The sequence below is a fragment of the Euprymna scolopes genome, chromosome 22 (assembly GCF_053919585.1).
Source record: "Euprymna scolopes isolate OS-2025 chromosome 22, ASM5391958v1, whole genome shotgun sequence".
Taxonomy (NCBI): Eukaryota; Metazoa; Mollusca; class Cephalopoda; order Sepiida; family Sepiolidae; genus Euprymna; species Euprymna scolopes.
Window position 1 is genome coordinate 44385582 of NC_136503.1, and position 12668 is coordinate 44398249.

A 12668-nucleotide genomic window follows, 5' to 3' on the forward strand; every position below is an offset into this window, starting at 1 on the left:
CAAGATTCACGCTGACGATTAAAAATGTTATATGAGGTGTCCTCAATAAGTTCCCAGACATTAAAAATTGTCATAAACCCTTGAAAATTCAGTATGTTATTGCTTTACATTTTATGAGATGATTAAACAATTTTTATGATTTCAGGTTCAAATGAACAGGTACAGCAGGAATTGGAATACATCCTATTAAAGCCTGATCGTCACAACTGGTGAATTTCAAAAATGCAATCTGGACGTGAGGACACTTGTCCTGGTTCATGGCTCTTTCTACTTTCGACAATCCTTCCCTTCCTAGTGAATCATCTCTTAATGCTCCCTGGGAACTTGGCATTAAGGAGGGCGTCCATAGCCAGACAATGCTAAAGAATTCATATCCGTTTTTAGCAAACTTAAGTGTTTACTAATTCAAGTTGATAAGGTTGTGTAACAGAACCGGTGACACACATATGTAGCAGCAGCGGCATGATACATATGCAAATGACCAAGCAGGTGCGCAAGGTGATGTCACAGTGAAGAAAAAGGAAAAGAAAATCGGAGAGAGATTTTTTTTTTAAAACCCATGGGAAACGACAGTCAGTGCAAAGCACATGCCTGCAAGAGAGATTTGGAAAATCTGCATGACAGTGACTGAACTTGAGCAGACGAAAGGAGAAAAAGCACGCATCTGATATGACAGAGTTTTATTAACCACATGATGAACAAAGAGACTTGTAAAACCAAGATGCAGGCGTAGTTTGGAAAGTACCATGAATAAATGTCTTATTTCAACTAAAACAAATGTTGAGTCAAATTTCTTTCCTTTCCGAGACTTTTTTTTGCACAATGTCAGATCCTATAACTACCACATTACAATATTGCTTACTATGCACCAAAACCATGTCTTCTCCAGTTTTCCATGCTCTCTAGTGCCTAAGACATCCATATGTATTAAAGAGTGGATGCAAGAAGTGGTACACTATATCTGACCGAATCATTTGGGATACTGATTGTAATTTAAAAATTACTCCCTATCTAACCTAATATGTGATCTGCTTCACCCATTAAATCCCAGATTATCTAAACTTTTTACTATAGGTTTGAAACTTTGTGTAGTGACTAAAAATGGGTTAGAATACACAAACTGAAAGAAAAAATTGAAGAAAATTGTCTGAACTGCTTTGCTCCGTAACATAATACGTAAATTTTATCTTGAACGTGTAGCCTCTTCATTTCTAAAATATATCACACATACCCTAAATGTTCTATTTATAGGAGAGTCAATATTTCCCTTTCTAAATAAAATAAACATTTTTCTTTCAATTATCAGAGCCTATTCCATAAAAGTACTTGTAAAACAGGCAAAGCGATGCAACATTGCAGTGATGGGACAGGTTGGAACATAGTTGATAATGCATGACCTATTAAATTGGAGAGTTATTTTTGGACTCTGTCTAAGAGAGAGAGGAGGGGGAGAGAGAGGAGGGGGTGAGAGATAGAGAAAGAGGGGGGGGGGGAAACTAGTGATAGCTGCATCAACTCAACAATACTACAGGCTGGAACGATAAATTTGTCACCCCGAAGAAAACAATACTACAGCTTTATTTTAAAACTTATTGAAAAAAATCAATTCAGGTAACTTTTTTTCTCTTAATCCTAATCTAAATTTAGCTCTGTCGAACAAGGTTCAAAACTGGTTAGCTAGCCCTTTCCATCTTTTTATTTTTTTATCTAATGTTTAAAAATAAACAGTCTTTATTACAGCCATAATAAAAATCATATATTTTACTAGTGGGATCTGTGCCTCAGTATCGTCTGGGAAAACTGATAAAATCAAGAAACTTCTGCTCCCACCTCTGAACTTTATATTTTTTATGCAATTAAAAAAAACAAAACAACTTTTTTGTAAGTAATAGAAAGGCGTTATATTAAAATCAAAACAATTATTAAAATTAAAAATGATAGAAATAGTTAATTAATGAGATGTCCTCTTGTAAAGCAATATGTAAATTAGTTAACATTATAACTTTGATTGCACACACTTGATCAATATTATTAAAAAGAGAGTCCTATTACATTTTGAAATCAGCACTTGATAATGTTGTCTGAAATAAGTGTCTGGTAAAGTAATTCAGCAGTATTAAGGCAGCAACCCAACTAACAGGGAAGTTGGCAACATTCATTGCCTGGTTGTATCTTCCTCCGCATGCAAGAATTACAGCACTGCTTCTGCACATGTGCAGTTGCTACTCCTTTATGTGTTCCGAGTCAAACTTTCCTAGACTTTGTATGCAACTGCTGAACCTTGCTGCTCTGTGTCAAGGGTGTACCTGCGATCTTACTAGTCTAAAGAATAACTGCAATCTACGAAGAGGACTTCATGAAAACCAGACAAACAATCTTCATGGCCTTTGTAGAGAAGTACAACTTGGTAAACAGCAACACAATCAGCAGAAGCTGAATAAATCATCCCCCCTCCCCCAAAGCCCATTATACAATAAAACAACTTTTTAGCCTGTTAAAAACAAGCAAGATTTATAGACTACTAAATTAGAATGAGTTTCATGCCAAATGGATGGTTGAATATGGTTAAATTTGTGCTCATTTTTTGCACTAAATACTAATCCTTATTGATCCCTAACTATGCATTAAATGGATACGATAATATTTAGTTTGTCGCACTTTAACATAAAGATTCATACAAAATTTCAGTCAAATCAACCAAATAGTTTCTGAAAAAAAGTGAAATAGACGGACAGACAAACAGACAAAGAGAAATGTAATATAGCTTTTATCGTTAACAAATAAAACAAACAACAAACAAATAAGCCCATATTTTCTTTTTATTATTATTACTAGAGGATAAAATGATATTGAAATTGAAGGTGATATTTTGACCAATAATGTGGATGAAAAAGATAAGATTCTTTTAGGTTTTCAGTTTCAAACAGATGATAGCAAAATGGTGATCTTTTATACAAATATCTAAAACTTGAATTCTTTGTATTTCTTGGCTTTTCCGCTATCTTGCTGCCGTTTTCGTTTCTGGAAAAAAAAAAAAAAAAAAAATGAATTTGTAATGGTGATATTTTGAGAACAAACTAAATTAATTACAAGAAAAGGAAAAAATTGTTTTGATGGAGAATGAAATGTTGAAGAAATGGAAAAAATATGAATTGAGATGAATAATCTTGAATTTGATTTGTTTTCAAGGGCACATTAACCCCTTCCAAGTTATTTAATGTCAGCGCATATGGCATAATCATATTGATACACCGTTTCCTGTTAAATAACCAAAGTTAAGCAATGTTGAGCCTGGTCAGTGCTAAAATGGGTGACCATTTGGTAATACTAAGTGCTGTATGTGCTCTGGAGAGGGGGGTGGACATCACTGAGTTGTTCTTGCCCAAGACACGCTGCATGAAAATAATGCAGTGCCCTCACGACTCTGTAGCGTTAAGGGACTCTCAGATCGGATCTCAGAATGCCAAATCTCAATAACTATTATAACAGATTCATTGTATACATAACTGAACACAAATTGCTATTTTAACACAAAGCAGTTAGAAATTGTGAGTTCATACCTTTCTTAACAGTATCAGTTTTTAAATGATCAAAATATAGATCCGACTTTATTTGTACTTGATATAGACAATATCATAATCTGTGAGGGTATCAATTATGCTGTATATACTTGTGTAACCCCCCTTCTTCCCCATGTTATCTGTGAAATGGACAAAAATTCAAATTCCAAAATGGAATCAATGTATTTTGTACAGACGATAAAGTTCTCAGAATCCAAGGGAGGTAACTATAGTTTATCAGTTTGACCAAATAATTCTAATTCTTGAACAACCAATATGTACATGTTTTGCTGTGTCTTATTTCATTTTAGTTATTTTTAAATAAATAAATTGCTATTAGTTTGATATGTGATTTTTTTCTTAAAAACTTACCTATAATAACCCAAATAGTTCCTATTCCATATGACAAACTGATTTATCTCCCTTGCTTTCAGCTAGCTTCAGCCATTTTAAATTAAAAAATGGCAGAGTGAGAATAGCTATATTTTTTTTTTATGAAAATAGTTTTAACAAAACTTCTACTTGATCATTTTTTGGAATTTTTACTAATTTCAACATGGTGCATAAGTATGCAATAGTGTTTTATGCATTCATTTTCTTTTTTTTTAGAAATCAACATGCAATGCACAAGCACTCATTTAATAAAATGAAAATGAGAGAATTGGTCACTCGTGCTGGGGAAGAAGTTAAAACAGAAGTAAAGACTGTCAGAACAAAAGATCTTCTGTAAAACTAAGTAAAACAGTGTCTTATTGTTAGCCTTTTGGCTAAGAACAAAGTGTAGTATCTGTTCTGATGCTACAATTTAATTATTCTGTCCTCAGAATATACATTAAAATTAAAATTGTTTAGAACTCCTCTTCCACTGATGAAATTCTCCTAGACTGAGAATTTTAATTTTTGTATCAATCCAGACTGCTCTTTTGGAGGAGCTGGATTTTCTTCCACATTACAAAAACTGATCTTGTGTTTGTGTCCTCATAAGGAGGCAAGTAAATAGAAATAATGTTTCATTGTAAAAAAAATAACTTTGAATATATTGGTACTTTATGTTATAGTTGACATGTACAAGGTTCTGTACCTGCAACCAAGTCTAGCACAAGGCCATCCCAGCGAGTATCCTCAAAGCATTACATTAACATTGACACATATACCAACTTAGTTATCTAACTGGGTGTATTTAGAAAAATGAGGGAAGGAGGTAGAGGGAGTTATGGAGAAAGGGGGAAAATGTCAGTACCTTCTGTTTAGCTGCATGTTCAGCTACCATGTCTGTTAGATCTTCTTTTTCAAGTTGGGATTGCTGTTCTCTCATTGTCTGTTCATATTTGGCTTGCATGGCTGCCGTGTCCATGTCCAACTCTTCAGGATTCAAAGCAACTTCGATTGCTTCAGTGGTTCCCTTTTCACCAAATCTCTTTTGGCTTGGCATTCCAATCACCTGAAAATGAGAAGAAAAACAACAAAAAAATCATTAATTTTAACCTTTTGCTTGATATTTAAATCTCAGTTAGATGTTGACATTTTAAAGGTTTAGTGTTTATTTTCACTGGAAATTTCTTGCTTATACAATAAGATAGTTAAGTATGGTTGTTTGCAGAGTTTTCAGTGATAAGAGTATGTTAGCAAAGGAGAACATTGCCAAGATATGAACCATAAAATACATAATAAATTGACTTTTCAAAGAACGGATTTTAAATTGAGAATGATATAAGTAAAATGACTCATCATATTCGGTTTAACGTGCGTTTTGACTGACTTTTAGAAATTTCCTCAATCCTATTATTCCTAACTGACCTATCGTTGCTTTATAAATATTTCTACTATAATGACAATTTACTAAATTCCTGGAATTGCATCTAAATAGCAATATGTATTCATTGTTAAATTTTGATTACTGGGTTCAATTCTAGCCTTTTCCTTTTAACATATTTTCAAACTTATTTACGTCGTTCCTCTAATTACTGGGATCTGTCCCCTTCCATATATAACACATCTCCATATCCGTCAGCCGTTTTATGTCTTCTGGCTAGGTGTGTTTTTGGTACACCAAACTCCATATTCAACACACACACACACACACAAAATTATTTAAATAAATATCTTTCATTATTATTCACATATATCTACAACTCAACTCTCGAACTCGACACTGACTGAACTCTGATTTTGAACCCTCTTAACTGAATATATTGAATCTATCTTTCTTTGTGACGTCAAAATGTACTAAGACAATGTGAGAGTCTGTCACGTGGATTCTACATAATACACATGTCTCTGCACGCCTATGTAACACAAAAACAAACCTCAATCCATTGTCTATTATTCCTAACTGACCTATCTTTGTTTTATAATTATTTCTACTATAATGACAATTTACTAAATTCCTGGAATCACATCTAAATAGCAATATGTATTCACTTTTGACTTTTGATTACTGGGTTCAATTCTAGCCTTTTCCTTTTAATAAATGTTATTTTCAAACTTATTTACATTGCTTCTCCAATTATTGAGATCTGTCCCCTTCCATATATAACACAAAGTCTCATGTTCTGTACAGATCTGCTCATAGAGTCCACATTTAATCTTCCTCTGAAGTTTTCAGATTGCTTGTTTGGTTGGTTTGTTTTATGGCATATCAATCCTTTTTAGGTTATTTGAATGCTGAATCCAGAAATTTTGAAAAATGTTTTAATGTTTCAATATATATTTATATTTCAACAATATTTATATTTTATATCTTTAAATATTTATTCATGGTGTTTGGTTTGATTGTTTGGCACGTGTACAGTTTAATCAAGACATTAAAAACTGAAAATATCCAAAAAGGTTATATCGTACATATCCGTTTTGGACTGAAGATTTCTGAAAAAAAATTTCACTTAATTTAAGTGAGAAGTTTTTTTTACAGAGGAAAAACATATTTTTATGACAGCGCGTTGAAGATAGACATCTTGGAATTTTTTGGACACACCACGGGGAGATAACTCAATGTAAAGTGCTGGCACTCCCTCATCTTTGATACTAGCTTTTCTTCCTAAAAATCGAACCTTTTGCTCGGTATTATAAATTGTTTTTCGCTGTAAAAAAAAAAAAAAAACTACTTCATGAAATTAAGTGAAATTTTTATCCAGAGAACTTCATTCCATAACGAATACATACAATTTAAACTTTTTTTTTTCGATATTTTCATTTTTTTTAATGTCTTGATTAAACTGTACAAGTACCGGTTGTTTTGGTAGAGAAAATTATTTTTGTTTTTGACTCTGCAGGATATGATTGAGTTTTGCAAATAGAAAGGAAAATAAAAACGTTTGGTGCATTTTAGATCAAGAAGCCTGTATCTCCAGACAGCCTGATCATCAGACTAAGAATGATACGATGGATGCAAGTTTCAAAGACAAGCTTAGACTTGATGACCAAATAAGTATAATAACTAAACATAACAAACAATACACACCACCTCTGTTGCTGATATGCAAATGTTATTAATCTTATGATTTTCAAAACCTGCTCCCTAATAAATGGAGGGCTTTAATAGAGCAAGAAAATTCCAGAAATCTGTTTGTAGATGGGTACTTTAACTAGTCAGTTTATAAAGCATAAGAACAGAGTTTTAATTATTATTTATGTGATAAATTATTTCAATGAAATTATTTAAATCTTATGTAAGAACACAAGGAGTTTTAATTATTATGTATGTGATAAATTATTTAAATGCTTTACACATTTCAACAGCAATTTATTTTTTCTTTAAAATCATACTTACAGCAGTCATATCATAGATGTGAGCTGAGCCCATCATATTGGTTCCGACATTAGTCTTCTTCTCAGGTAAGATTGTATACAGGGCAGGTGTATCTCCACCTTGGTCCATAGCATCTTCAATACGTTTCTTTCTCAACTCTATCATGTCAGGTGTCTCAACTCCCATTGGTACTGATGTTATACCACTTGGTGTCACCAGACTGTGAGGAAGGAAAAAAAATGTTAAAAATATTTGCATAAAAGTTAAATATTAACTAACAAATAAAATTACTTAATTAAAAATAGAATAAAGATTAAAAACATTTTACAAACATTAAAATTTACTTAAGCTTATGAGGAAATAATAAAACACGTAAAACATTTTACTAAGAGGAATTATTATAATTTCATTATAATCAAATTAAATAATTAATGTTAATTATAATTTTACATTCTTAATTTAATTTATAAAACTCACTATTTCTATCTGCCTGTTTTCATTTTTTTTAAAGTGCATCTCCTCTGAAACGCAAGGTATCAGAGTGGTGCGAGCGCTATGTTTTTATTTTGATTCTAGCAAATCGTATTTTTTAAAACTTCTGAAATCCCTACTATATATTCGGTACAATATAATATATGATAATCGATAAAGAATTGACTCCATAATAAAAAAATATGAAATCTGCATAAATTAAAATATCACATTTAAGTGTATTTTACAACTGGGCAACTAGTGATTCTAAGTAATTATTATATATATATATATATATATATATATATATACATACACACAGTAGAATCCAGGGATATATATATATATATATATATATATGTATATATATATATATATATTTATATATATATATATATATATACATACACACACAGTAGAACCCTGGGATACGGTGGCCCTAGGTTACATTTTTTTCAGGTTACGATGTGGAATACAATGTTTTTCCGGCCCATGGTTACGGTATTTGCTCGGTCTTACAGTGTGTTATTTATAATGTTATTTGATTATATATGTGTATGATATACTGTACTAATATTTTGTTACTAATTTTTAATGCCATATTCCGAGGTTCTACTGTATATATATATATATATATATATATATATATATATATATATATATATATATATATATATATATATATATATATATAACAAGGTGTCTTCAATAAATTTTCAGACTTTTTTTGTACAGGCAGGGGGTTCTACTGTATATATATGTATTTCTGTGTTCCCTATAGAAAGAAAAGTTAGAAAATCTTACATAAAATCTAAAAGTGTATTCTTATGTAAAATTTACCAGGGAAGACAATGAAAGTATTCTCAAATCTTTAAGTGCACCCTAAAGGGGCTATGAGGACATGACTCCTTAAAACTTCAAATTTATTCTATTTTTATGAAATTCAAATCATATGTATAAAATTTTCTTGGAAAGAAAATGAAAGTAAGCTTGAATTTCTAAGTGCTCCCATAACCAAATTAGCTAAGAGAGCCTTAACCTCCTTTAAAAGTATACCCTACTTTGATGAAATTTCTATCATATAAATGAGATTCCTCAGGGAGGATAATGAAATAGTTCTTAAATTTCTATGTTACCCTCTATGTGTCGAATCTATACATGACTCAGGACGGCAGAACTCCCTTTAAAATTTCAAAATATCTTCATTTGATTTTAATGAAAGTTAAACCATGTGTATAAGACATTAAGAGTTTTAACAAAATTTTGGTTTCTCTTGAATATATTTGGAGGTGGAATATTCACTTAGTAAAAAAAAACAAAAAAAAAAAAAACAAAAAAAAAAAACAAAAAAAAAACATAACATGGTATCAGAATACTGAAAACAGACACTAATTCTCGTCATTCAATCCTGAACAACGTTGGGTATCCTTGCTAATAATTGATATTAATCATTATTGTTTCATTATTATGCTTTTACAAAAGAAATTTAAAAACTGTTAAATATCTAAACTAACAGACAATAATTAGAAAATTTTAGAAAACCAAATAATGTTATAAAATATTTTATTAAATGATTAAAACACTGGTCACTTAACTTTTAGCCCATTTGCTTCAACCAAAAAGTAAAAAAATCTATATGGGTGGGAGGAGATTTTAAAAGAATCTTATATGCCTAAAGATGGGCGTGGAGCCCCCCCCCCCCAAAAAAAAAACTCCTCACTACAAAAGTATCTACAAAGTAATGGATGGCCTATGGATGGATGGACATGCCTAAAGAACATTCAAGGGTCAAATCTACAAAACATTTCACAGATTTTCATTGAGGAATGTTCAAATAAAATCTGCTTATAAAAAAAAATTTTTTTTTTTTTTTTTTTCACTTATATGATATTGAGGATCACATTAATTACTTACCCTTCTGCACCAGGCGTAATTAATCCTGTCGTATCAGGCTCTTCTTCAGACGATTCCTCTTCGGATTCTTCAGACTCAGACTCTGATTCTAATTCACCCCAATGTGTTTTGTCTATCTCTTCTTCAGGAACAGGAGTCTAAAAAAGATAACATATTTCTTTTAGTCTTCTACTAAGACATGACATTTTTTTCTGGCAATTCAGAAGCTAAACTAATTGTTTTAAGGGAGGTAAGTATTTTATTAAAGCAGATGAAAACAAAACTCATTTTTTTATTGCTATTACTTGAATGCTTTGTTTAAGAAAAATTACAATATCGTAACTTGAACATTTTTTGTTATTAATGTTATAAAAATTTGTTACATTAAATGAAATAAAAAAAAAGGCCTTTTCTTACAATTCTTAGTAAAATAGAGTTATCTCCCCTAGAACAATGAGTTAAGCTTCCGAACTGACCATTTTTCTTTTTCTATCTTTCCGTTCCAAAAAGTATCATTTATCCCAAACACCCATATCTATTACTAGCAGGACTACTTGGCGTTGTCCAGGGCAAAAGTATAACATATTTTTATTAAAACTTCTATATCTTTCTCTCTTTACCCCTCCTCCGATTTCACATTCCTTTTCACCACACCCTCTTTCTTCTCTGCTCAGCTCACTCCTCTCTCTGGACATATACATGCAGACAATACTTTTTTTAAAAAAAAAATAGATTTCTCAAGGAATGAGTCGGTATAAGAGAATTAACTCCTTGATTAAAGAATCAGTTACTTAGTATATAATCTGTTGGGAAAATCGACTCTTCAACTGACAAAATTTGTGTCAGTTTAGGGTCAAAGAATAAATATTTTTCCTAAATTTTGGACATTATTCATCTGAGGCAAAACCAATTAAGAAAATACCAACTTTGTGGACATTTGTTTTGTCTTTTATTACTTTTAGCCAGAGCCAGAATGGCAGCTTCCTTCAGTATTAACAGACTATGCATACCCACAGTAAGGGTGCCTGCGCAGGGATTTTTTTTTGTTTGTGGCAAGAGTTGCGCAATCTCCAATCATACCTCTCCCGAGTCGGCATTGTTAAATACCAGTGGCAAGTGGAGGTTCAGGACGACTACAAACAATGTTGAGATAAGCGGAGAGGACATACAGCACCTAGTATTCCCAAATGACCACTCATCTGGTACGAGCCAGGCTCAATGTTGCTTAACTTCAATGAGCTGACAAGAACCAGTGTGCCAACATGATTAGCCAGACATAGAAACATACACACATACAACTGCCCTTTATATTATAGACTATACTAAAGTTGAGTTAATCAATGTTTGTTTATATAAGATCTTTTTGTCCTAGACATGTTTACATACATGTTAAAAATATCTCTTGGTTTGGAGATTAAGATATATTCAAAAAAAAATCTACTTTAATTGTTTTAATTAACCATAATTTGCAAATTACTCACCAAGCCACTCATTTCCTCTGTCTATTTTTCTGTCTATTACTCTCACCTTCTCTCACTATATATGCATTTGCCCCAACCTTCCTGCTCTTATTTCATACACTTACTATCACTCTAGCTCCAGTCACTCTCTGTTTATTAAAATCAAAGATAATAGAACTAATTACAAAACAGAGGATTTGGATAGTCCATTATAAACAACAAGGAATATCACCACAGTATTAATACTGTTTAATTCATATGTGAAGATAAAAATTAAGAATACTTTTGTGAAATGAATTAACCTCCACACACTTCCCTTCTGTTGTGAGTAAAATAGAAATATAGGTTTGTTTATGTTTACACTCAATTTTTTTGACAGGTGTATTTTTTTTTTTAGAGATCTGTTTGGGCACTAAATGACCAAAAGGATGATGTATCATTAAAACAATTTAAGGTTAAGTTTTTACCTGGAATTCCCCACTTTGTGTGCCAAAGACATCTCCATACAAAGGTTTGCCGGCTTCATCAACTGGGGGTTTACCCCAGCCACCAGCATGATAACCAAATGAACATGACTGAAAAGAAAGAAATGAAATAGGGTTAATACAGATTTTCAATATTCATTTTCAAGCTTTTCTCCATACAAAATCTGACATATAAAACAAATGATATAATAAACCAAAAAAGTAATAATATTGTAATTAATGTTTAAAAAATATTTTAATAGTATTTATTTCAATTTTGAATTTCACTTTGGCTACATCTGTAAAGTATATGAATAACATCATAGTTTCATGATAAAGGGGCGTAACTCTTGCATTGACAATACCTGAAATAATATAATGCAATTTCAGAAGAATGTATTTTTATTTTATTTTTAATATTTAAAAAATATTAATAGCATTTTTTTCGATTTTATTTTAAATGTTTAAAAAATATTTTAATAGTATTTTTTTCGATTTTATTTTTAATATTTAAAAAATATTTTAATATTTCGATTTTATTTAAAATATTTAGACACAAATTTTCACTGGACATCAAGGATACGATTTTCAAGCGCTTTTCAAGACATTTTCCAAATAATAAAAGACAAAGTTCAAAATACAAGACCTTTTCAAACCTGTGTGAATCCTATAGAAGAATTAAATATGAATGTAAAACTATCATTATTATATTGTTCTACTATTGTCCTCCCAGTTAAAAGATGGGATGGTTGGTTCATTCTATGGCATATCAATCCTTTTTCAAATAATTTAATACCGAATTCAGTTGTAGTATTGGGAATCCCAGCTTAATTGCTATATAGGTAGTTTTAGAAATAGAAAGTTATGTAAGTATATTTTCATTTCCCATCAGCGAGTTGGCAGGGTCACAAAAGGTTAGGTTTGACAGGTATCAACCTAGAGAGAATACACCGGAAATTAAGGGTGACACGGGAATTGTGGTCGTAGGCTTCCAGTTGAGGACCACATGGGCTGAGAGTCGGTTTAGGCAGCAGAGGAATGCAGATCAGAGATTCGGTTCTCCGACAACCAG

The 12668-nt window shown here is 31.5% G+C and overlaps 1 protein-coding gene across 2 annotated transcripts in view; it reads right to left on the reverse strand.

Annotated features, from left to right (window-relative positions):
• Positions 1–2801: 2801 nt before the first annotated feature.
• LOC145243385 (splicing factor 3B subunit 2-like) overlaps positions 2802–12668 on the reverse strand; it is a 56640-nt gene continuing 46773 nt past the window's right edge. For both annotated transcript variants that reach the window (XM_080106219.1, XM_080106218.1), the window contains exons 17-21: positions 11600–11707; positions 9694–9830; positions 7330–7528; positions 4801–5001; positions 2802–3021 (exon numbers count right to left, since the gene is read on the reverse strand). In XM_080106219.1, coding sequence (XP_079962345.1) covers positions 2962–3021; positions 4801–5001; positions 7330–7528; positions 9694–9830; positions 11600–11707 — 705 coding nt within the window. In that variant the 3' untranslated portion in view covers positions 2802–2961. The remainder of the gene's footprint in view (positions 3022–4800; positions 5002–7329; positions 7529–9693; positions 9831–11599; positions 11708–12668) is intronic.